Consider the following 25,178-nt stretch of genomic DNA (forward strand, 5'->3'; position numbering starts at 1 on the left):
AGGGCGATGTTGGTGTTCCTGGTGAGAGAGGGCTGCCAGGACCCAGAGGAGCAACTGTAAGTACAGCACTGCCTGTAAATCACCAAAATAGAGTTTGTGTATGGGGTTACTCTCTGACTACAGCAAAAGGCCACGTTCTCTCTGGAGAGTTTTGGCAGCAGAGGAATATGTCCCCCATAAGTGAGTCAGATCCTGTTCTCACTGACAGCTCCGTGCAAATGCCAAGTGATCCCTCCCATTTCCCTTGGCAAAGGAAGCTGCACTTGTCCAAGAGGTTTGAGGAGCTGCTACAGTCTGACAGGAGAGACTGGACAGCCAGCAAGCCCCTCATTGAACAGGAATAGTAAGGCTCTGCTTGTGCTGAAGTGAGCCACTAATGAAGCAAAGCTGCTGTGAAGCTGTTGCAGTGTACAGTGAACCCTCCCCATTTCTTTATCACTGTCCTTGGAGCAGGGAAGAGGGATTCACTGCAAAACCTGAAGCCATACACACAACAAAACTGAAAATATCTGCATGTCCCCCTGCCATGTCCCTGCTCCAGAGCAGAGATGATAATCAATAATATCAGGATGGCAAAGCCCTGATTTTGATCACAATACTAAAAACACCTGGGTACCTTTTTTATCTTGTCCTCCCCAGCTAGTGCTGGTGCTGGGGTTGTACCTGACATTCCAGTGGTTTTGTTGGGCTTTTTTTCTTTTTTTTTTTTTTTTTCTCATCTTAAACTCATTTTGAAATCCAGGAGCCTACAGCAAGTCTAATATGATTTCTGGTATGTACCACTTGGAAGGAATTGAACTGTGTGATTTATTGTTTGTGAGCAGCTGCTCCTGAAACTTTCAAGGAGAGGGAAATCAGCCTTAGAAATAAACTCTAGTAATAATGTTTGCTTTTATGACTGCAGTTTTTCATCAAAATACCTGGCCCCACAAAAGGCACCACATTATTATAGCCAAAAAGCAACAGTAGTTGAGCTAATTGCATTGGTGCAGAGTTCTGACAGGGGTTCAGTAGCAGCTGAACCCATGGTTATGTGTAACCTGAGCTCCTAATTTCTGATTTGTGTTATTAGAATAATGATTTATTAGTTAAGACAGTGCTATTCTAAGAGAGTTGCAGGATTTTTCTAGTGTTAAGGCTGTTTGGCTCAAAACAATTTGGGAGTTTTCAGCCCGGTGTACCAAGGGTTTCTCCCCACTCAGAGCCTGTCAGGTCCCACCACATTTAAAGGCACCAGCACAGCAGAATCATTTTTGATGCAATTTAACTTAACTTTCCTAGAGCTCTGTATTTATAAATAAAGTTCCTTAAATGAAATTAAAGTTCCTGAATAAATTACAAGCAAAAAACAGAAGTGAAAACAGTAACCACAAAAATACCCAAGCAGTTCTATAGCCTTTGGAGGACGGTGCTGCTTTATTTCAGTGGCCTGTTTGGAGCTTATTTGTGTCCCTGAACACTTCACCCCTCAGGGATGGCTGTGAAAGGAGGCAAAGCTGCAGTCCCTCCTCGTGACAGAAGCTTGCTGAAGGCATCTGTTTCAAGAAGACAGTTTACAAAATGGGATTTAGGTGCCTAAATTACTTAAAGGGTTTTCTTTCATCCCAGATCTTTATTGGATATGTGATTTTTCTCAGAAGAAAGCACTAGAGACTCCTAATGGTAATAGTCATGTTCTGTCTGGTGAGCTCCTAAAAGCCCCTGCACTAACAGCATCAGCTGCTGCTTTTTTCTGTGTTGTTGGGACCAAGTATGTCCAAGCAAATGGATGCAATTGCCATTTTTCATCTCCAAGGGCCTGCAGCACATGTTTTGCAGTAGTTCCTTGCAATCAATTCAAAACATAGTATTGGAATAGTGGATCCCCTTTAATGGATATTGTCTATGCTGCCACATTTTGCTGTCATTGATCTTCACTACTCATCAGTGTGGTATGTTATTTAGCATTAATTATACAAATAAGCATTTCTGTTAATAATAATAATAATGCTGAGAAAGCTCAGTGAACACCAGACATCACTTTACAGTGGTATCAGCAATGCCACGGGGCGAAGTGCTGCAGCACAGAGCTGCACACTGTCTCTCTGCCAGTGTAACTGCACAAGTGACTTATCTGGCCCTGAATTTGCTCCTCACCAAAGCTGATCTTTCTCTTTTCAGGGACCACTCGGTCTCCAAGGCCCCATAGGAGCCCGTGGTGTCCGAGGTTTCCAGGTCAGTGTGCTGACAGAGGTAATTTAATGGGCGTCGTGTTTGGGCAGGTCACTGTTTTCTGCAAACCTCTGGCCAGAAAATTGTGTGATGGCAATGAAGGGTAGGAAGAAACGTCTTTCCATTTGCCACAACTAGTCTGATAACTTTAGGAAAGAACACAAGCCCAGATAAGCTGCCTGCCAGAACAATTTATGTTTAGCGCTTGTTTGTAAAGGAGGAGTTGGAGTTTTGAGCCCATTCTTGAGCACAGGTTGCCCAGAGAAACTGTGGCTGCCCCATCCCGAGAAGTGTTCCAGGCCAGGTTGGACAGGGCTTGGAGCAACATGGTCTGGTGGAAGGTGTCCCTGTCCATGGCAGGGGTTTGGAACAAGCTGAGATTTCCAACCCAAACTGTTTTATGATTTTTCAAGTTTGACCTCTGTAAAGATACCTCAGTTTCTCCTTGATCTGGGCCACTCTCAGCCCGTATTTCTTCAGTGAACTCCTCCTCCTCTCTGCTGCACTCACTGAGGACTCCCATTTTTCTCCGTCCTGTCTCCAAGAGTGGGACCTCCATGCTCCATTCCCCACTGACACTGGCACGTGGTGCTGCCTTCAGGGAGCATCACTTGGTGGCATCACAGGTGTGATTTACCAGTGACAGGCCCAGGCCAAAGGCTGGAGCACCTTGGCAGGTGCCTGACCTTGCCTGTGGACCAGGACAGAGGCTGGAGTGAGCTGTACCAACCAACACAAGTGGTCCCAAGGTCCTGGGGGAAAAGGAAGAGAGAACATCCAAGGCAAATAACCTTTTTGAACATGTTATGGAGACTGGTGAACTGTTGGGGTGTTGAAGCATGCAGGGTTTCCTGGCACTGGAAGCTGCAGCTTGGTTTTTGTTGTTTTCCTAACAGGGTCCCAAAGGTGCCAGTGGTGAACCTGGCCTTCCTGGTCCAACTGGAATCCGTGGAGAGGCAGGTGACAGGGTAAGGAGAAGATATCTGTAACTAATTCCTGTTTGGGATATGAAACTAGAGCGTAAGGGGGGCCCAAAACTTGGTGTAGCTGATGTCACCCCAGCAAACACAAACAGGTTTGCACATTTGGTGTCTCAGTCCCTTCTCTGAGGCTGCTGTGTGCCCAGGATGGACCCTATGACAGGTAACAGGGTTTGTGCATCCTGTCTCTTCTGTTCCTGTCCTTGTTTCTGTTTCACTTTAGGAACTCCCACTGTTTTTAGACAGCGCTTTCAGGTCCCATCCTAGCCAGAATAGATGTTGTTTGGGATTTTTCCCTGCTCTATATGCTGCTTCCACCAAAGCCTCACTCCCCATGAGCACAAGAGAGCTGATTTCTGCGTTTTTGTTACTCAGATGCTTGATTAGACTTTCTGGTGGTTTTTTGTTTTTTGGTTTTTGGTTTTTTTTAATTACAGTTTGCTCAATGACTGATCTTTCTGATCAGCAACACACCTGGCCGTCCACCTCAGAATAAATGAGACTTTTTATTTAAATTAATTCATTCTCATCTAAAAGAAACCATCAGGGCAAAGTGAACAGCATTTGTTGGGGGCTTGCAGGAGAACAGGAGCCATGTGTTCACCAGCTCCCTCCTCTCCAGCCTTAAGGTGAAGTTTCTGTGTAAGCAATCACAGCAGGACCACGGGGGTTCCACAATAGCCCTTCTGTGCTGGCTCCAGGCAGGTTTAAAAAAGCCTCTTGGAATGACTGTGAGCTGGAAGTGTGAAACAGGAGGGTTATTGTGGAGCTGAGGGGCTCTGGCTGCATTCAGGGCTTCGCTGCGGTGAGAATATGTATGTTCAGAGGGGAAGAGGCCCCTGCACGGAGCATCCAGGGAGCTGCTCTGAGCAGAGAGAGGGAAAATGTTTTGCTTAAAGCAATAAAAAATGATCTAGATTTTTTTTCTGGCTCCAAAGTCAAGCGCAGTTACTCTAGGATGTAACTGTTGATTGTTCAGAACGAGAGGAAATGGCCTCGAGTTGTGCCAGGGGAGGTTTAGATTGGATATCAGGAAAATATTTTTCACAGAAAGGGTTGTAAAGCATTGGAACAAGCTGCTGAGGGAAGTGATGGAATCACCATCCCTGGAAGTGTTCAAACATGTGGATGTGGCACTTGAGGACATGGTTTAGTGGTGAACGTGGTGGTGGTACTGGGTTGATGGTTGAGTGTGATGATCTTCAAGATCTTTTCCAACCTGTGATTGTTTCTTGCCACCCCAGCACATCAGCAGCTTTCAGGAAAGTGGGTGTAGAAGGTTTGGATAATGCTGGAGACTTTCCACCTTCATACATGTGGCTGGTGCTCAGAGTAACCTCCATCTGCCCACCCAGTCCCACTGGTGTCAGTGACAGCAGCGAGGGCTGTGCCAGCAATCACCACGAGATGTGGGCTGAGAAGACCCTAAAACCTCAGAATGTGCTTTTATAGCCTTAAAAAATGGGCTTTGCTGCTGGGGGTGATGGCACTGCTGGGACACACACACAAAGAGCCCAGCAAATCTGCCCAGGGTTTGCTTTACTTGACATGTATAAAGAGAACTGCAGACACGGGATCGATACAATTACACCATCCCTCTCTCCTGAAATCAACTGTGGCTTTTCTATAAAAAAAATCCCTTCAAGCCTAAGCTAACAGGTCCTGACAGGCTTTTTCACAGTCCTTGGACTGACTGTGGCCAGGAATACAAACCTGCATGTCAGTGTGTTTGCTGGTATAAGAAATATGAGAGATTTGGTGCATTTGACTGTAAGATCTAAGACAGCATTGAGATTAAATATATATAAACCATCTTGTTGGAGTGGGATATGGAGAGGGGAAGGATTTGATTGTTGTTGCTGACTGAGGTAGCAATAGACGAATATTTTTCCTAAGGGTTTTTCTTAGGATCGATTTCCAGAGGATTCTGCATGCCAGCAGGCACCTGGGGCAGTGCCCCTCTCAGCTCTGTACTGGCATCACTGTCTAGTGATAATATAGATAATCTGGTGATACTTGGCCAAAAACATTGGTTGTGTTTAACTGACACACACTGAGGGCTTGGAGCTGGCAGTCCTAAACTCCTGTCACTTGTTCCTGGTGCTTGGAATTACTGCTGCAGTAATTCACAGTTTTGAATGAAAATCCTTTGGGCTAAGCTGCTCTCTAAGGGAGTGTTCCTGGCAGGGCATGGTCTTTGGTGACTGAACTGTGTTTCATTGCCATAAACTTTCATGGAGCCTTGGGACTCTGTGAAACCAGAGGTGTAAATCTAGATGATAATGTTCAGAAAAGAATATATTGCCTTTGTCATCAGCAAACATAAATTGGGAGTTATAAATAGCTGTAGCCACTTCTGCATTTCTATGTTTTGCTGACAGTTATTTTCCTTTAATAGAAATCCCCCCCTTTTTCCAACTTAGTGCTTGACTTGAGCAAAATGACATGTCCTTGTTCTATGTGTTTGTCCTCCTCGAAGATTCTGTTCTGCTGAGCCATCTCCAGATCTAGTTAATAAAACAGGATCAGTTCACAGATGCCAGATGGATGAATGTCCTGTAGGAATCATCTTTCAAGGGTAAAATGATGGAATTTCCCACGTAGATTTTGCAGTAGAGAAAAAAAAATTGGGGTTTTCCTGAACTCCTTGTTGGTTCTGCTTTGTGGAGCAGAAAAATCACAAATAGGGCTGAAAATGTCTCTCTCTGTGAATGCCAGGTAGGTAAAGTTGGAAGGATTTTTCAAGTTGCCTGGATTATTCCTGGTGTGATAGTCAGTTCATCATCTAAATGTATTTTATTCCTATGGCTGTGTTGTTCCATGAGTCTCATAATTGGGAACACCTAATTCTAAATCCCACAAAAACTGAAGTCTAATGAAGCCTTGAAAAACCATCCTGACTTTTTGCCCTTATGGTACAAAAATGGTCTTGTCCATTTTATACTGTGAGTAAATCCAACCCCTTGCTGAATGAGTGTCTGACTACACCGGGAATTCACAGGAAAATAACAGTTTGAGCTCATTTGCCTTCTTTCTCTTATTCACAGGGTCCTGTTGGTGTTCCTGGTCCCAAAGGTAACCAGGTAAGTGATAACTTTTGTGCTGTTGTCAGCAGAGGCATTTAACCCAAACCTCAGGGACAGCCTTAGAACAGTACAAACTGCTTTTTCTCCCTCAAATGAAAATATTCTGCAGCAGGCACCAACAAAACTCTCTTTGGTCCCATTTTTCCTGTTGGCACAGATGCAGGCTGTTCTAATGGAGACTCATGAACATGCTGTGATAAAAACACTAGACCCTTGCTGTGTGTTTTGTAGCCACGAGGCATCTGTGTAGGAGCTCCTCACATCACATTCCTCCTGAGTTAAGTTTAGAAGTGCAGCTTTTCCTTGAAATCCATGTGGCTGATGAGGAAGATTTTGTCCTAAACTCAAAGCTTGGCACAGTAATGGACCAATTTAATATTTTACTTTTTGCTGCTCAACTTCCATAGTCAGTTTAATCTCAGCAATGAGCTTTTGAGCCAGTTTTCTTCAAATATATGGCTTTCATTAATGCATGACTGTGTTTTTACAGAAAAGGAGGCTTTTCTAGCAAGCCTTGCTGGTTTTGTTTACCGATGTCAGTGTCTGTGTGGTCTACGTTTTGTTGCTAAGGGAAAGACCAACCTACTCTCTGTTTGTCTTGAAATTATTTCCTTTGGAAAGCCATCGAGTCACCATAACAAGCTCATTGTCTGCTCTAATTGTGGTATAATAACCCAGCTCTGTGTTCCCCAGGGGCAGTGCCCCAGGGCCGGTGGCAGCAGGTTGCAGTGATTTATGTCCCCCCCAGTGATGTTCAAATTGCACACACTGCTGCTGCTGAGTGGAGGGGATCAGCAAATTGATGCTCCTCCTCCTGGCTATTAAAAGGGATGTCACCAGAGCTTTAGCCACTCTCACAGTCCCCAGACAGAGGAGAGGGAGGATCCTCACCAAGTGATGATCACTGCAGTTTAAGGGTGGGATGAAGATGTTCTGCAGCTGACTCTGCTCAGGAAGCCTAAAGAACAAGGACACTGAACATTTGGCTGTGGCTGCAAACCCACATTTTCTATGAGACATAGAGCTGGGGAACCTGAAATTAGATTCACTATTCAAGGACAGCCTGTGGGTCTTTCATGGCCACCCCACCAGGGATCTCATCTGTATGAATTCAGCCTTTCAGCCAAGTCCCAGCCTGTCACAAAGGGCACCCAGTCCTTGTGCCACCTACTGTGGAGTTCAGCCTTGGGAAGAGGGAACTTCCTATTGCTGGAGCAGCTGTATAATCTGCAAAGAGACCCCATCTCCCTTAGGCACTGAGGTTATCCAAGTCTCAGGGTGAGCCTCACTGTCAGCAACACTGTCCTTGTGCATCAGCAGGTGCAGTGTTAACTCTGATCTCTCCTTTTCAGGGCATTGCTGGAGCCGATGGCCTCCCAGGTGACAAAGGAGAGCTGGTAGGTGTCCTCAAGTTCAGCAGGATTGACTCCTCAGATAACAGAGGGGTCTAGAAAACCATGTATCAATATGGTCAGTCAGAATTAATCATCCAAGATCTCCAACCCTGCTGTGAAAAGGAGAAGGCAACCCAAGCCTTGGAGAGCTTCCTGCAGCTTGGGAGGTTGGGCTTCAGAGATGCATTTGCTGAATGGATCATTCTTTCTTATTTCCCTTTTCTTTCTAACAGGGTCCCTTTGGTCCCCCTGGCCAAAAAGGAGAGGTATGTGTCAGACACTGAGGGCTCATGCCCCAGAAGGTTTGGAAGTAAACATGACTATTGCATCTTTCAATGATATATGTCAATAAGTTAAATTCTGATGCCATTCCCTAGAAACATGTTTTCCTCACAGTCATGCTATAGGATCTGTGAGAATGACAGGGGGTTGTAGCATTCAAAATACTGGAATATGTTTGATGATTTTGCTGCAGTAAGGACTGTTTATGTGTAAAACCACCCACAGGATGTAAGAATTGACATATCAGCCAGGTCAGTCAGGGAAACCTGACAAAAGGCTTAACTAATGACCAGGAGAAAACAATGGATCATATCTTCAGTTTTCAGTGGTTTTTGCCTTTTTTGTCTCGTTACAGCCAGGAAAAAGAGGAGAACTTGGTCCAAAAGGTGCCCAAGGACCTAATGGGACAGCTGGAGCACCAGGAATCCCAGGACATCCGGGGCCCATGGGCCATCAGGGGGTGCAGGGTGTTCCTGGCATCACGGGAAAACCTGGACCTCCTGTAAGTGTCCTCTGCTTCTAGGGCACAGTCAGGGAGCCTGTGAAGTGAATAAATGGATCGTGGGGTTTGGATGTATGTTCAAAAAATAAGGTCCTGTGTTTCAGCAGGCAAAAGTAAGGCCAAATAAGCCCCAGATTAAATATCTGACCTAACATTAAAATTAATCTCTGCTGTTACTATGACAGAGTTCTGAACTGAAGCTGTCATCTTTTGAAGAGGGGAAAGAACCCACTCCTCTCCATGTGGGATCCTGTGCTTCTTCCTGAGCTGCTGGAAATGTATTTTGTGTCCTGAAGCTTCTGCCAGGGATGATTATTGATAACATGATTTGTACAAGGACAAATTCTTCTGTTAATTGCAGGGCAAAGAGGCCAGTGAACAACATATCAGAGAACTCTGCGGGGAAATGATAAATGGTGAGTATCACTGAGAGAAAACTGATTTAATTGCCATATTAGCTGAAGATGAGTAGATCCTGAACATAAGATAGCTCCTGAGATTTGTTAATTTTCTGTCTGGATAAGAAAAAATACTTTGACCTTTAATGCAGGGAAATTATTCAGGAGGTCACCTTGTTTCTGGGATGTCTTTCATTGTTCTAAAATTAGTATTTTTCAATGATTTATCTTGGCAACAGACAAAGTGCACTGAAAGCAGCTTTGATGACATGACTATTGTGCCAGCACAGGCTGTGTGAGTGTCTGCCTGCCCTAACCTGTGTCATTCTGGACTTCAGCTCCCACCTCCTCTCTCTCCTCAGTGCACCCCATCTCCTTGGAGCAGAGCCCCCCAGAGTGTCCTTCTTCCTTCAGAGCTACTGTTCTGCATTTGGAGGTTATATTCCCCATTTGGGATGAGGTTAAACTCTGAAAGTTTGCTTTAGAAAACTTGTTTTAATTATTTAAGCATCAATTGTTAGAATACTTGATGTCGTTTTAAAGTGGTTTTGGAAACAGGAAATATCAGTGGCTTAAAAACCTGCAGATTTATGATGAAAATCCCTCTGTGTAGTATAAAAAAACCCCAAAAAGCTACAGGTGGGCTGAGAGGAGACTCAGTGTTTCCTTCTGCCAGAAGCAGTAAGTGTGTGGCAGTGGCAGGAAGATCTTTGCTCAAGCAAAGAGTGAAAATGTTGGCCATGCAGTTTTTCATTGTGTTTTTCAGAGCAAATTGCACAGTTAGCTGCTAATCTGAGGAAGCCCTTGTCCCCTGGAATGACGGGTCGGCCTGGCCCAGCCGGGCCCCCAGGTCCTCCTGGAGCAATGGGAAGTGTTGGGCATCCTGGTCCTCGTGGTCCCCCTGGATACAGAGGGCCAACAGGAGAGCTGGGAGATCCTGGTCCCAGAGGTAAGTTAAGACTAAAGCAACCTGCTTCTCTTTAATGCCCACCGAAATAAATTGCAAAACTGTACTAAATTCAGCAGTGGGGGAAAGGAGATCAGGCCTCCATGGAGTTCTAGAGGGGGGTTTGCATCTCTGGGGATGCCCTGTAAGCAGAGATCCAACTAATGTCCTGAGAATTTTTAGCTCCTCTTGGTCTCTCCCCTTCCTGTCCTTGGCTCCAGTGCACAACTCACTGTTGAAACTGTTTATATTCAAGGTGACACTGGTGAAAAGGGAGATAAAGGACCTGTTGGTCAAGGTATTGATGGGCCTGATGGTGATCAAGGACTTCAAGGTAAGGCTGTGCAAATGATTTAACACTCCATCACTAAAGCAGAGGCTTAAGAATCACAGACTGTTCTGAGTTGGAAGGGATTCACAAGGATCATCGAGTCCAACTCCTAGGGACAGCTCTGCATAGAGCTGGCAGTAGATTATCATCACCACTCTTCTGTTACTCAGAATCTTAATTACAACTTGACTTGAGGAGGTGCAGTGAATTGAAGCTGCTGAAGGCCACAGCCTCCCACTGGGGAACAAGCTGGTGACAAGGAAGGAGGGACAGTTGTGACCACACCTACTGTCACAATAAGTAAGCTGTGAGCTCACACAGACAGGACACCCCTTGACCAAATTATTCAGGCATAAAAAAAATGCAAAACTTCAGATTCAGGGTAAATTTATTGAAAACACCTCATACTCAACAGGCCATAACAAGTGTGATGTACAGACACTCAAAGTATATTAAGATCTCTAAAAGCAACACATATATACATATATTAAAAATAAAAATTTAAAAAAAAAATAAAAAAAGAAGAGATGGAAATACTTCATGTAATCTTTCCCCCTTTCTTGTTTAGGACCACCTGGTGTGCCTGGAATTACTAAAAACGGCCGTGATGGGGCTCAGGGTGAACCCGGCCTGCCAGGGGATCCTGGTACTCCTGGTACTATTGGGGCTCAGGGAACTCCAGGAATATGTGACACGTCGGCTTGCATGGGAGCTGTTGCTGCATCAATTTCCAAAAAATCATAAACCAACAGTACAAGAAGTGAAGAAGTGACTGAATATTTAAATAAACAGTGCATTGTAAGAAAACAGAATCCTCCTAGTGCTAAATGGACAGATGCTCCTTCTGTTAAGTGGAGACTTTGACACAGTTCTATGAAAAAGAAAGCATCAGGTGAAAACTTTAATTAAAAGATGCTTTATGAGTATTTTTCCTCCCCCCCAATTATTTTCCAGACTTTTTACTGCTAAACAACCTCACCTTTCCTTTCTCCTTTTGCTCAAGAGTCCTGCAAGAGGAAGCATTGTTCCTTTTCACCATCACCCCCCCATACACTAAAGATCACGACTTCTTGCTATAAAAGTTTGAGCCTTTCCAGTTGAATCCCTTGGTGCTGCTGCAACTGATTTCAGTTCTGCAGGTTTGTGCACAAAGACACACGTTGTTAAGGTACTCAGGCACCAAACTTCCTCTTCTATCAAGTGGAAATCATGCATTTAAATATCCTGTATTTTAATATCTTAACATTCTGGCCGAAGTAATGACCATCACTTACACATATGCTGTCACTTAGCAATTTTCAGATTGCACCTCAAATATTTGCCAAGACTAGGAAACAATAATCCTCTTGCAATCAAATTCTGCAAAAGGTGTAATGTATATATTTAATTTTGAGGGAAGAATTTTTGTATATTTCCATATGATAATAAAAGAAATGAAGTAACAGCATTTTCATGACCTCTACTTAAGCTATTTGCACAGTAATTGTGATGGAACCCCATGTAAGAAAGGATGCTCTTCTAAAGTCCATCCAAAACCACCTGCAATGAACTGTTGTAAAAATAAAAGGAGATTTTTTTTAACCTTTTCTTTGTGATGTTGTGTCATTTACACATCAAGTTAACTCAGCTGAACTCCATTTTCCAGAACTGGTTTTACTAGGATTGTTTGGATATAAATTGCTGCAAAATTGTCCTTATCCGTGATTTAAACCAGTATTAATTGTGGTAGACCTTTTTATACTTTAAAACTTGCTAGCATCATCTATTTTAAAAAAATTAATAAAGCCACTCTCAGCTCACACACTGTTCTATTTCTGTCCTATATGCCAAAGCCTAAGAACAAAGTGTCATATTTTTCTTTAAATATAAAAATAGTTTGTGCATTTAAATATCTACTGTTTACAATATGCCACTCTTGGTTTAACAATACAAGAACCTGTTGGACAGTTGTGTGACAGACATTAAAAATAATACTCTTTGGGGCCAAGTATGTTAAATATGTGTGCAAATGGAAAATTCATAATATGCACAATTTAGAAACTAAGCACTTGCTCAAATATCTAATATAACCTCTACATTTTTAACGGGAAAATGGTCATTATAATATGGTAACCTTAGTTTTTCTTTGCAGTGGAAGAGTATGTTTCCATCTAGCCATTCAAATAACAGGACAGATGGATAGTCTATAACTCTGCCTAACTGTACTGGATCATATTTAAAAAAAAAAAAAAGCAAAACCAAACAATTAAATAAAACCCCAAAGCAGGATGACAAACCAATTTTGTAAAACTAAAGGGTAAAAATACTTTCTTGTAGCTTCTGGTCCCAAAGCCTCTTGAACAGGGCACTAGTTTCCCTTGCTGGGGGAAACTTAACTTCCATTTCCATTTTCAATAAAGAACATTTTCTTTAAAGCTCTATTTATATATATTTACAAGTTACATTTCACAATCCATATTCAGCATGTAAATGGAAAGAATAAAATACAGTTTGGACCATTGTCACACAATTCAAGGTGGTCAGGGCTGACTATTTGGTCTCCATAGCCGTGCGGTTTTCCTGCGCTGGACACATTACACATGAGTCTGGTCTTCCTATTTTTAGTCTCCTGCCTGTTTTACCACAGAACACAGTCTCAAATTCCTAAAAAAAAAATCAAAATACAAAGAATAAATAACAACTACATTTATTGTAAATATTTACTTGGGATGGATGTTTTTGTTTCATCGGTGTTTTGGAAAAATAAAGCTCTTCAGTAGGAAGTGCTGAGGGCTATATCAGGATCTAGACAAGCAGCTTTTCCAATAAACACTCTATGTCTTAAAATTCTTGGCAGAGCCAGAATTACTCTGGAGCTGCAACTACTGGTGTGGAGCATGGGAGCTTCTTATAGGACAGGTAACCCTTTACACTCACCTACTCTGAGACAGTGTGGGCATGTAACTGTAAATCCATCCCTGAACTCATAGTTCATAAAAAACAATTAGAAGACTGTGAAAGTGGTAAAAAATAGAGAAAAGGAATGAGGGGAGGAATGACTGAAGAGGACCTTAATTCTAATATTGTTTTCCAAATAGGATCACGCTCAGGAATTGGGTAGCTAAAAGAAAAAAATATTGACTTCAAAATCTGATTTGTAAACCTTGACTGAGGACAGCCTATCATTTCTCACTAGTGAACTGAACCAGTAAAAACCCAAAAATTTAAAGGAAGGTTCAAGGTTATGGTGGATCCTTCACAAACAGCATCAAGAATAAGCATTCCATATACGTTAGACACTACAGCTTTAAAATATTTCACATTTTCCACAAGCTCAAAAAATAAATCAGATTTCAAACCTGCTTCAGAGAGTCGCCGTGCCTTTCCTGAATGTACTTCAGGAATGCAGTTGTCCACTGCAAAGTTGTTGCCTTATCAGTGTCAATCGTGCAGAATGGAACCAGGAGATTCAGCTCATCACAACAAACCCGGATCCTGCGCCTGCAAACATTGGAGGTTATCAACCAGGGCCAGAGGGAAGGGAAAAACAAAAACAAAAGGAAGACTACCAGCCACGGACTTCTTTTTGTTTGCTACAAGCTTCACGTATCAGTCATGCTACACACAAGTTACCTTATCTTTATAGAATGGGTGAAATGTTTTGAAATCTCTCTCTGTTTGTTTAGAGAGTAAAAACACAACAAAGACAACCACAACGAAACATACACGTATTTTCCCTCTAAGGAACACCAAACCCCCACCACCTGCTTTGCTTTTTTCTTGGAGCTAACATGAAACATGTCACATCCGCGTTTACTCTGGATGATCACAGTATCAAGGTTTCAAAAGCCTTTGCAAGGCCTCAGCTCACAGAATTACCTTCTGTCTCTCTCCAGGCGGTTGTGTCGTTCCCTGCGCTGAGCACTCCCATCCTGTGTTCCACTTGGGACACTGGAGCCAGGCTGTGCTGACTGCCAGGGGCCCTGGGCAGCTCCACTGCCCTGGCTGTTGTCCCGGGCATTTCGAATTTCACCGAGAGGTTTGCGATCCATGTTTGGATCCAACGGGTTTATTCGGCTGCAACTTCTGTTTATGGCTTGCTTGCATAAGGTGTCTTATTGGGAAAACAAAGAGGAAAAGAACCAGCTATTTGTAACCCTCCCACTAACATGAAAATAGTGATCGTGGAGGGGTTTTTTTGTCGCTTTATTTCTGTGGAATAATCCTTGAAGCTTTATTGCCAGCCTAGATTGACTCTTACAAGTCCTTCAGAAGCCCTAAGGCACTGCTTGCTATTCCAAAATCCACATAGCTTCTATTTTCTCAGAGAGCCCACTGAGACTGTGCCTGGTGAGCACCTGGGGCAATCCTTAAAATGTCCTTTAGTTTGGTACTGACTGGATCTGCTGTATCAGCTCAGGGGTCACAAAATGTGCCCCTTTGCCCTGTGGTTTGGTGGTATTTGGTCAAAGGTTGGACTTGATCATCTTGGAGGTCTTTTCCAACCTTAGTGATTCTATGATTCTGAAGAAACCAGTTGCTTACCCAAGGCCCAGATTTTCAAAGGTACTTTGTAACCTTGACTGTCCTCACTTCAAGCTAGAAGTGCTAAACAATTTTGAAAGTATAGCTAAACTAACAGGTCTTGAATTTTTCTGGAAAAATCTAAGTCCCATATTGCCCACAGCACATCTCTGCCATAAAACCCTCACCTCCTACATCCTACACTAAAATCATATTCATTCCAGAAAAGACACAAATTCAGGACAAAAATGAAGATTTGAAGGCCAAGAGAAAGCTAAGTGAAAAGAAGATAAATGATTTACCTCCAACTTTAATCCAAACTTCCTCAGGCAAAGCTTTATTTATAGCACCTACTGTCTGTTTTGTGGATTCAACTTCCTGATAGAGGAAAGGGAACGTCTTGGGTATCCCAAGGTCTTGATGTTTGGCAGCTTCCAAAATAGTGCAAGATGTTCCACAGGTCTGTGAAAATCAAAAAGGAAATACAGGACTATATCCATTAAAAACCCAACCAAACAAAAAAACTCCAATCAAAACCAAGAAACAAAACCCACCTATTTTGATATGTTCATGTTAACTTCTTAAGTTACTTCTTTAGCCAGAATAAATCCCAAATACTTCCACATGTAACCATGGGATTTTGATAGACTGGTGATTTTTGGGGATACCTCTGATATTTCTGAGTGCCATTCTATCACTTTTGCTTCAGAGGTTACTGCAAGTTGTGGAGGGGGAAATATTTTTATCATCAAAATAAACTGTAGAAAATGCTACTAAATGGCTGCTTCTTGTCTTGCACAGATGAAACCGATGATAAATGGATAAACTCCAGAAAAAAAGAAATCTAATGGCCTACTGCTCATTACTGGGATGCAGGTAACTACTAATTACAAAAAATTACAAATGCCACACAACTGACTTGAGTATATTTAAAAGATGTTTAAATTAACTGCATTACAGATCATTCTGATCATCCCTATTCAAAGCCAGCCACACTTTACCCCAAACCTTCACAATTATTTTACACCTAAGAAGTTAATATTATCAGCATTTGAACTTGGCAGAGTAGAGTTACCTGTGCTTGGGAAGGATTAGCACTTCCAGCAGCAGAACATGCATTCATGGTAAAGAACGGGTACGTGAATGGCAAGGAATGTGTGGCAGGTGCAGCCTTATTTTTCCCAAGTGCAGCACACCTGTTCCCTTGCTGGTGAAGAGGAACACCCACCACTTCTGAGGGCTGGCGAATCAGTGTCACTAAGCTTAAAAACAAAAACAAACAAACAGAAAACATACCAGGCTGACTGCTTGAAAATGAGTGCAGAAAAATGTACAGCTACACATCTTTCTAGTAACTACCACTAAGAAACCACTTCCATTTACTGTAAACAGGAATCACTGTTATTGCCATATTGCCCACTTCAGGGACCAAAGAAAGAAAAGGGAAATCAGCTGAGAAGATATTTTATTCTGTGCAATAACAGTTCACTTCACACCTCAATACAACATTTATCAGCACACTAAGACAGTTACAGGGCTAGATTGTAAAACAACATTTTGGCTCAAAGTTTTCCCCCTTGTCAGGCCTCCACATTGTAACACTAATCAATCACTCTTATTATAATGATCAAAAATCTACTTTGCTTTTAGCAAGCTCCATATTAAAACTAGGCATTGTTCTCTCGCCTTTATTTACAGTACATGTTATCAAGAATAAAGCTGTAAAGTAATTAATTTTGGAACTACATGCTGTACCATTTATGCAATACACAGAGGGGCCTAAGCTGAGCTCAGCAGAGTTGCATCCACGTTTGATGGCACAGTTTAACAAAGCCCAACCCATCCTCCTCATGTATTAAAAAAAGTACCGTCCTTAGGTTTCACTTAGAAAATCAGTTTTGAACTATACGATACATAGTTTAACAACATAAAGTAATTGCAACACACTTGTTAAGAGTTACTCCAGATTCTTGGGGTTCTTGACATCTGGGGTTTTCTGTCGGGCTGCTGTTGAATCTGTCTTCCAACCGAGCTCTGACTGCAGGTTTAGATCTAAGCTCTGGTGCCAGTGCCGAATTTTCAACAAATATGTTTTCTTTATTGTCCCCCAAGAAATTTTCACCCTGTTTAGCTTTTACTACACTGCATCCTGAGACTTCTACAGAGCTACTGTTGGGTGCTTTCTCTCTTTGGTTCAGAGGGAGGTTGGACTCGCTAAGCAACATCATTCTGAGCTCCTGCAAGTCAGCATAGCCCAAGTGTGGGTTAGAACTCGGCCAATAGCTGTCACAAGGTAACCCTGACTGGCAGGTAACTGGGCAGACCGACTGGTTCCCAGAGCTGCTGGACGAGCCCCCGTCCTGACTGGTGCTGGGGGAGGGCTGCTGCAGAGGGGGGTCTGCAGAGGGACCAGGCGAGGAGAAAGCGCTGAGCCTGGCTTCCACTTCACCTTCACTACTCTGGGCCTCCGTGTGCGAGCAAAGTATGTGCTGCAGCTGGGTGTACTCAATGTCCATCATCTCCACCAGGCTGGCCTCAGGGGTGGCGAAGCCAAGGTTTTGCTCACCAAAGGAACTGTCACTTGAGCCTCCAGGTCCGACAGCAACGGGAGCGGGGTCAGGAGCACTAGCTGGGCTCTGAGGAATGGTCTGAGGCTCCTCGGGGGCTGATCCTGACATGGCTACAGCAAACCTAATCAGTTACCAATGTCCCCTTCAACAGAAAACCACACCACCTTCAAGAATTGTGCTATCCATTAAAAAAAAAAACAAAGAAAAACAAAACAACAAAACAAAACAACAAAAAATTGCACTTAACACTGATTCGCGAGGTTAACAGGGCGGGGACCAAGCTGCCGCTGGCGGGGTACCTGACACCCTGACCATGTCTCCCCCCCCGAAAAGGTGAGACCCGCCCTCCCCCTCCAGCACAGCTGCTCACGACAAACGGCCTTCACCTGTCCCCGCCCCGCGGCCTCGGCGGGGAGGCTGCGGGCAAACTCTGCGGCCTGGCACCCCCCTGAGGCGGGGCCCGGGCGGCGGGAGCGGGGCCCCGGCGTTCGGGGGGAGCCGGGGCGGGCAGGGCCGGGCGGGGGCGGCCGGAGGGGACGCGCGGCCCCCTCAGCGCTGCGAGCGCTGCCCCGAGCGCGCCGCGCGCCGCCGCCAACGGCCGCGCGTAACCGCCACGGCCCCGCGCGCGGCCCCGCGAGCGACCCTCAGGCGGAGCCCCCCCCCCTTCCCGCCCCTCAGGGGGGGCTTCGTCCGAGGCTCAGATTAAAGCCCCGGGCCTGGTAAAACCCAGCACTTATCGGTGTTGTGAGGAGATAAGGAAAGAGAACATGAGCGTGCAGGGCGTGTTTACATGCGTATTTCAGGTTCCGGGCGCACGCTTTGCTATTTGAGCTGACTCGTGGCTGCGCTGGCCGAGCACACGCTCTTAGCCCACGGGGGATTTAAACGAATTGCGACTATTTACTGCTCAGCCTTCTTTCATGCTAATCAAAAGTTTAGACAAAGCCAGAGAATGGTTTTTCTCTCTGCTGCGATGCAGGACAGTCATCCAGAATCGTTTGTTTCATCGTTGCTGGATAAAGGTTTTTTTCCCTTTCTCAGGAACGTTTCTGTGAAGCACTGAGGGGCAGCGGGTTCCTTCCTACAGCGGAGTCCACAGACCTGAATTTCCTGCTGCAAGATTATGTTACTAAATTATAAAGGCTTAAATAGTTCGTCAGTGTTTAAAAAGTGTCTTTTGATAGTAAGTTATTCCAAAATGCCTTTAAAACCTTTCACTTTTCTGGACTTAAAAAGTGGTCCTGTCCCATAATTTCAGAATTAAAACCAGATGCCCATTACAGAAGACACATCCTAGAAAAATCCTAAAGCATGAAAGGCACAAAAATGCCACTCCAGCTCACAACCAGAATAAACCCTCAGCTTCAATACTTTATAAAAACCTTATCCCCTTCGGGTTAAAAAAATAAAATGTTTACTGCATATTCAATCAAGGCATTCCCATGTCCAAGTGTACCATATTCCATGAGGTGTAGCCAAAGTCTGACAGCCTCACTGATGACTTTGACATTTTAAGAAATTTTAAAAGAGTTTTGGGCACACTGAACTCAATACACACTTTCCTCCTTCTCTAATCCTCCTGCACGTTCCCCTTTACAATGCTCACAGTTGGAATACTACAGCCTTTTACAGACATAATAATAGTTCTGTTTACATTGTTCTAGACCTTCCAGAGGCTTTTACAGAGGAAAGGTTTAGCAAAATACTCTCGGGAAAGTTAATTTAGCTTAGTACAAACATAGACAAAAGCTCAAAATAGTGAGTTCTTTCATGTTAATCAGAAGTTTGGACAAAGAGAATTGTTTTTCTCTTTCCTGCAATGCAGGACAATCACTCAGAACCATTTTTAGTCTCTGTAAATTGAGTTAAATTGTTGTGTTGGTTTCAGCCTGGCTTTTACTGACTGCTGCAGTGGAGAAGACAGGAATCTTGCTGCAAAATCCAATTCCAGCTCCTTGTAAACTATATAAAGCTGTGCTTTAAGTCAGTTACTAGTGCCTGTCTATGCTGTTGATTTTTTTGCCACTAGATCTTTGGGTGGATGTATTTACTGTTCCTAAATCATAAAGAGTCCCCAAACTCCCAAAGGAGAGTTTCTAGAAGATGAAAAGCCACACATCTATTTCATAAAAATGTAAAGTCAAGAAATAATAAACTACGTGAATTAAGTTTTTCTTAAGCTCAAAGCTGACCTGAATTAATTTTTTTTTGTTTTCTTTAGATTTTTTTCTGTAAAATCTTCAAATCATAAGCTTCCTGACTCAAGTTTAAAAAAAAAAAATCAAAATAAATTAGGGGATGCTTTAGAACTGAGAGAAGAATCATAAGCATAGATTTTGGCCTGTTTTTTAGAGGGCCCACAGTCCAACATTGGTTGGTAGTGATGTCCTGCAAAACATCCAAGACATCTCTTGTTAAACTGTGAGGAAACAAGACCCATGTGCCATCAGTCTCTCATGGTTTGTTGAGATGTAGCAAGATATAGAAAATAATATACACATACATATTTAAGAAATGGACAACAGCTCTCTGTAGATGTTTATTCTACTTACAGTAACAAAAACCTGTGAACTCCCATATTTTAATGTACAGTGATATATTCTGCCATATAAAATACAATTTACAGAAATTTCTATCAAGGAAACCTAAACAAACACACTTACTTTTGCATACTTTTAGGTATGTCTTTAAATTAGAAACATCTCGTTAAGAAAAAAATCTTACACCGTAGTTGATGTTTGCATTTCATACCATTTCTTTGCATGTTACCGTTTTCCCTCGGGTCCAGAGCACAGATCATCTCAGCCAGCAAACCCTGGATGGACAAGGACCTCAAAGATGCACCAATGTGACTGTGGTGACAAGCAAGCTACCTGTGATGTAACCCTCAAGATAAAAACTGTTTACAGGAATCTAATTTTACATTTCCAAAACTACTTTATCAAAAAAATGAAAATATTTACCCGACTGTTAATTTACACCGTCAAATAAATTAGCGGGGTTTCATTTCATACTTTAGAATTACATACTTGAGGACTACATAAAAAGTAGCATTTGACCATGAAAAATGTCCCTCTTCAATCACAACATGATGTACCACAATAATTTAAAGTTTAATGCAGCTGTATCTTTTTCAGTGGAGAGTTTTATATACGCTGCCAGTAACACTCATTTTTCAAGAGCCCTTTTAGAATGAAAGAGTACTTTTAGAATGAAAAATTCAATCAAATTGGGACATTTCTTAAGTTTGTGGCAAAATTCTGCAAAACCAAAACAAAAGCAAAATTGCTCTGCCAGATCAGTTCAACTGAAGTAAGAGATTCAGTGGCCTATTTAATCAAATTTTTTCCTGCCTTTTGTTTGCCAATTTATTTGCAGTCTTCACCTTTTTCAAATAAATGCCAGATGCTTTTGTAAGTTTTGCTGGTTATAAAAGTGCTACTCTTGTATGTTCTTTAATGACAGGCTTGTAAAAATGGGATATTTAAAACATCATGAAAAATAAACTAAGTACAACTTGTCTCTTTGCTGTACACCGAAGAGATGGATTCCCAAACCAAAACACCTGCATATAAAAGGAAGATAGTGCACTTTAAGCTTATAACATTCCATTTTCAAATCCTCCATCAGTCACAAGTAATTACTAACACTGTTCTTCTGCAGTCCTTTCCTAAATACACGACCCTTCTGTTGTAAAAGAAACACGACAGCAACATTTTTAAAGTGTGTGCTGTAGGAACAATTTTGACACCAAAATATCACGTAAATGGGATGTAAAGGTATGGCTCCTCAGGTGTGGATTAAATTCTCTTATAAAATTACAATTCAAGTTACTGGAAAACATAACTTTATAATCTTAAAAAGCAATATGCTCTTCTTAGACTTTTTTCCATTTCTGTACTGTAAATGGAAACTTTAAGATAAAGATGCGAGTAGAAAAAAACAAAATTTCAGTACAGGTAACATTGTGAATTTTTATAAGAAAAACATTATGCACAAAATGCAGCAAGTGAAAGTCCAATATGTTCTTGCTTCTCATCTATCTGATTATTTTCATTCACAGTTGTTCAAAAATTGCTAACTTGTCAGTCCATTGGGTAAGGCTAGTTTTACAACAGTATTTTTGGAAAGGTGAGAATATATACAGTATATACAGAAGATGTGCAGTCCTTGCTGTGTTGCAAAAGTGGGATATTTGTGGGAAGTACAATATCAGTCGTTCTATGACTGATTGCTGGAAGATGAAGCTTCAGTTTCCACCGGTTTCTGAGTTTCCTTCGGTGTTTCTGGCTTCGGCTCTTTCCCAGTTTCCTTACTCTTACTCCTGTCTTTGCGATCTTTCCCTCTTTCCCTGTCGCGATCTCGATCTCTCTCTCGATCTCGTTCCTTCTCCCTGCTCCGATCCCGGTCCCTGTCTTTCTCTCTGTCGCGATCCCTGTCTCTGCTTCTCGATCGCTCTCTGTCACGTCTTCTGTAGGAGTCTCTCTCTCTGTTTCTTGTCCTATCTCTGTCTCTGCTTCTTTCCCATTCCTTACCTCGCTCTGAATCCTTGTCTCTGTCTTTGTTTTGGCTCCTATCTCTGTTTTTATCCCACTCCTTGTCTCTGTGTCTCTCCCAGTCCCTGTCTCTGTTCCAGTTTCTGCCACGGTCTCTTTCCCAAGGTCTGCCGTGTTCTCGATCCCTTCGTCTGTCCTCGAAGGCTCTGCCTTGGCGATTGTCTGCTTGCTGAGGCTCTGGCTGATCTAAACCCTTGTCTTTATTTCCTCCCTCATATCTCTGTCTCCCTTCAAATGTCTGGCCTCTATATTCAGGATTTTTGCCTTCTCGGAAGTCAGATGTGGACCACTGTCCTTCTGACTCAGGTCCTTGTCCAGACATATTGGAAAGAGATGGAGATGGTCCAGCGTCCTCCCACATCTCTTTTCTGTGGGTTGGTGGATGGCTTGGAAGGTCCAGGAGTGGTCTTGGTGGTGGTTTCATACCTTGTGGTGACTGACCCTGGAAATGAAATCTAGAGGGGGGAGGTTCATCTTCCTCTGGAAACATTGCAGGTGGGGCTCCTCTTGGTCCCCCAAACTGATGTGGTGCTGGACCTCTCTGGTTGGAAAATCTGGGTGGTGGGCTCCCTCTCCGTTCTTCATATGGCTGTGGCAAAAGTCCCCTTGGACCAGGCATATGATTTGGAGCTGGACCCCTCTGCCCTTCAAATTGATTTGGGTGAGGCCCTCTTGGTCCCCCAAAATGACCTGGGGCTGGACCTCTTGGCCCTCCAAACTGAGGGCCTCCTCTCTGTCCTTTAAACTGAGCTGGTGGAGGTCGTCTTTGACCTCCAAAAGGAAAAGGTGAAGGTCCTCTGTTTCCCATAAATGGAGGGGAATCTGGTCCTTCAAACTGTCCTGGAGGCCCCATCATTTCATCATATTGGGAATCTGAGAATTCCCTTTGTTCCATGTGAGGTTCCCTGTGATCTTCAAAATGAGATGGTGACATTCCTCTTGGACCACCATGATAAGGGGCAGGGCCCCTATTATCACCAAAAAATGATGATGGTCCATGCTGTGCAGAAAACAAGGAAGGAAGGGGACCCTTTTGACCTCCAAATCTTCCAGACTGAGGTCCTCTTTGCCCATCATTATTTGGAAAACCGTGCTCTTCAGAGAACTGTGGTGCTGGTTCTCTAAAATTAGGTCCATGAGGCCCTCCAGGTGCATTGAGCATCAGTGGAGGCCCTCCTTTCTGCCCAGACAAAGAAAACGCCATGTTTTCCTCAAAGTGCTGTGGGGGAGGTCCACCCTCACTCTGAACTTGTGGGGAGTCAGTCTGTTCTACAAACTGATGAGACTGAGGATTTCTTTGTTCATCATATTGCACTGATGAAAGACCTGTCTCTGGTTCAAAGTGACCAGGTGCCTTTTCCTGAGGAGGAAACATTGTATTTGAAAAGGATTCCATTCCCATTGCTTCCTTTGACTCATTTGACCATGACACTTGATGCATATCTTGCAGGGATGGGCTGTCATTTGATGTGGAGAAATTAGGCTGAAAAGATGTAGCTGGAGGTGTTGGAAGCAGCACTTTACGTATAGGTTTAGATCCAGAGGGTTCTCCAGAAGCTGTCTGATTCAGGTTTTCCAAAGTAACTTGAATGGTGTGTTCAAATTTGCTGTTAGTAGTCTCCTTCTGGGACACTGTAGAAGCCTGTTCACTTGAAACCCAATTGTCAGCAGTAAAACCAGGCTGAGTAGCAGAAATTAAAGTATTATCTTCCTTACCAAGTGAAGTCTGCAAAGCATTTGGAAAACTTGCTGGAGCAACTTCTCTTGTGGATACCTCATTCTGTACCACCTGTGGCTTCATCCGAGAATCAACAGTGTCATTAGTCTCTGTCACCATCCTTCGAGCCTGGCGAGGATCTCTGTTCTGTCGTGGGTCACAGCCCTGGTTTAAAACTTGTGCTTGCTGATTTAAAGATGAAGGTAAATCTACTTTTTGTGTAGCCTGCTGGTCCTGATGGAATAATTCAGTCTTTATTAGGGAAGCTTTCGCTGGTGGTGGTGACATTAAAGCATCAGACACTGAAAAATGAGCCATTGAAACACCAACAGCTGCTCTTTGTTGCCTGAGGGCTTCTTCTTGTTCCTCTAGTTGTCTTTTCTGTTCTTCTATTTGTTTGTTTAATTCTTCCAACATTTTCTGCTGTTCTACCAAGGACGAGGCTGCAGATAAATCAGGCACGTATGAAGCAGGTGTTTCTGAAGAACTGTTTTTAGTGTCTGTGTACATTTTGTTGGGTAAATCATCAACTGTAACTTTTGCTTCTTCCAAGATAGTTTCATCCTCTGGATCATAGGCCTCATCCTCTAGTTCTGCTGCATTAGATGGCTTTTCCACATTGTATCGCTTTTCACTTTCACCAGTCTGCATTTCAAAGGCTTTTTCCGGGCCGTACTCTTCCTCAGGATCATATGGTCTGTCATCCTCCTCCTCTTCTATAGCTCTGTCCTTTGACATCTGCCCAAACTGCTGCACAATGGGATCTAACAGTGGAACCGCTGACATTCCGCCATCAGCAGCAGCTTGGCCTTCCTGACTTGAAGACTGAACAGTTCCAGAATCCTTGGCAAGTGGCTCAAAAGTTTTCTTTTTCCCAAAGAGGGTCTGCAGGATGTGCTCAAGGGGCGTGGCAGTTTTGGAGGATGCCGAGTGCGTGGCAGTGCCACTGGCAGGAGCAGCAGTTGAAGCCAGTGGGGTCACAGTCGCTGTGGGTCCACTCTTAATGGACGACAGGATTTTTAATACTGAAGGTGTCACTGCTGAGGTGTCTGGAATGGGTGGGGGTGGAGGTGGAGGCGGAGGAGGAGATCCAGGTGGTGTTGTACTCACGGACGAGTCTCCTGAATAAAGTGTGTATTTTGGAGCTTTCTTCTCTTGTGAAGCTGCAGCCCCTTTGGAGAACAGCGACGGTTCAGGCTCCTCATGGGCTTGAGTTCTGCTTCGCTTCTCCTCCATCTTTTCTGCCTCAATGCCAGTGGCAGGACGCTTCCCTTTCTGACAGATAACCAATCCAAGAATCAAATTTGGCCGAGATGACTCAAGACCTGAAAGGGAACATAAAGATTGCATATGTAAAAGCCTGATTTTTAATGATGCTTTCAGTAAAAACTTACTATGTTATATAGTGGCAGCTAGAAAAGTCATAAAAGTAACAGTTTTTCTAAATTCTATCAGATCACCTATTAGCAATTTTTCATTAGTCCACAAGCATATGCATTTATATTTCTCTCTCTATATATATTTTTTATATAATAAGTTTAAATTCCTTCTTTGATATCTTTAATAAAAGATTGCAGCATCAGGTATCGTTGTTAAAAAGTATTCCTGCAAAAGTTCAAACAAAAGAAAGTTGTTATATTTTTGTACTTTTACATTGTTTCTGCTGTTCAACCACCTCCACTTCTCCCCCTGAAAAATCAAA

General features: G+C 43.1%; 3 protein-coding genes across 6 annotated transcripts in view; 1 reads left to right on the forward strand and 2 right to left on the reverse strand.

Annotated features, from left to right (window-relative positions):
- COL9A3 (collagen type IX alpha 3 chain) overlaps positions 1–10,233 on the forward strand; it is a 34,060-nt gene extending 23,827 nt beyond the window's left edge. The window contains exons 22-31 of the mRNA XM_032705111.1: positions 3–56; positions 2,161–2,214; positions 3,108–3,179; positions 6,239–6,274; positions 7,630–7,674; positions 7,905–7,937; positions 8,309–8,455; positions 8,817–8,871; positions 9,620–9,802; positions 10,056–10,233. Coding sequence (XP_032561002.1) covers positions 3–56; positions 2,161–2,214; positions 3,108–3,179; positions 6,239–6,274; positions 7,630–7,674; positions 7,905–7,937; positions 8,309–8,455; positions 8,817–8,871; positions 9,620–9,802; positions 10,056–10,156 — 780 coding nt within the window. The 3' untranslated portion in view covers positions 10,157–10,233. The remainder of the gene's footprint in view (positions 1–2; positions 57–2,160; positions 2,215–3,107; positions 3,180–6,238; positions 6,275–7,629; positions 7,675–7,904; positions 7,938–8,308; positions 8,456–8,816; positions 8,872–9,619; positions 9,803–10,055) is intronic.
- A 267-nt stretch (positions 10,234–10,500) lies between these two features.
- On the reverse strand, positions 10,501–17,576 carry TCFL5 (transcription factor like 5). The gene is made up of 6 exons (XM_032705112.1): positions 16,581–17,576; positions 15,709–15,895; positions 14,936–15,095; positions 13,989–14,223; positions 13,469–13,610; positions 10,501–12,773 (listed from the first exon to the last, which is right to left on the reverse strand). Exons 1-6 carry the CDS (start codon positions 17,309–17,311, stop codon positions 12,660–12,662), a joined length of 1,569 nt encoding a protein of 522 aa, XP_032561003.1. The 5' UTR covers positions 17,312–17,576; the 3' UTR covers positions 10,501–12,659.
- Positions 17,577–19,709: 2,133 nt separating this feature from the next.
- The window catches only part of DIDO1 (death inducer-obliterator 1), a 54,705-nt gene continuing 49,236 nt past the window's right edge, over positions 19,710–25,178 (reverse strand). For 3 of the 4 annotated variants that reach the window (XM_032705157.1, XM_032705155.1, XM_032705154.1), the window contains exon 17: positions 20,369–24,801. In XM_032705157.1, the coding sequence (XP_032561048.1) occupies positions 21,425–24,801 (3,377 nt within the window). In that variant the 3' untranslated portion in view covers positions 20,369–21,424. Of the gene's footprint in view, positions 24,802–25,178 lie in introns of all 4 variants that reach the window. The other variant, XM_032705156.1, reaches the window with a different exon arrangement.

This window comes from Chiroxiphia lanceolata, chromosome 17, assembly GCF_009829145.1.
Source record: "Chiroxiphia lanceolata isolate bChiLan1 chromosome 17, bChiLan1.pri, whole genome shotgun sequence".
NCBI classification, from domain to species: domain Eukaryota; kingdom Metazoa; phylum Chordata; class Aves; order Passeriformes; family Pipridae; genus Chiroxiphia; species Chiroxiphia lanceolata.

Coding starts and splice junctions, on each gene's coding strand:
- TCFL5 (XM_032705112.1), bottom strand. CDS start 17,311: ATGTCAGGATCAGCCCCCGAGGAGCCTCAGACCATTCCTCAGAGCCCA. Junction 15,896..16,580: donor TCTGGAGTAACTCTTAACAA/GTGTGTTGCAAT, acceptor TTTGTTTTTAAG/CTTAGTGACACTGATTCGCC. Junction 15,096..15,708: donor CTAATCCTTCCCAAGCACAG/GTAACTCTACTC, acceptor TGATTTTCACAG/ACCTGTGGAACATCTTGCAC.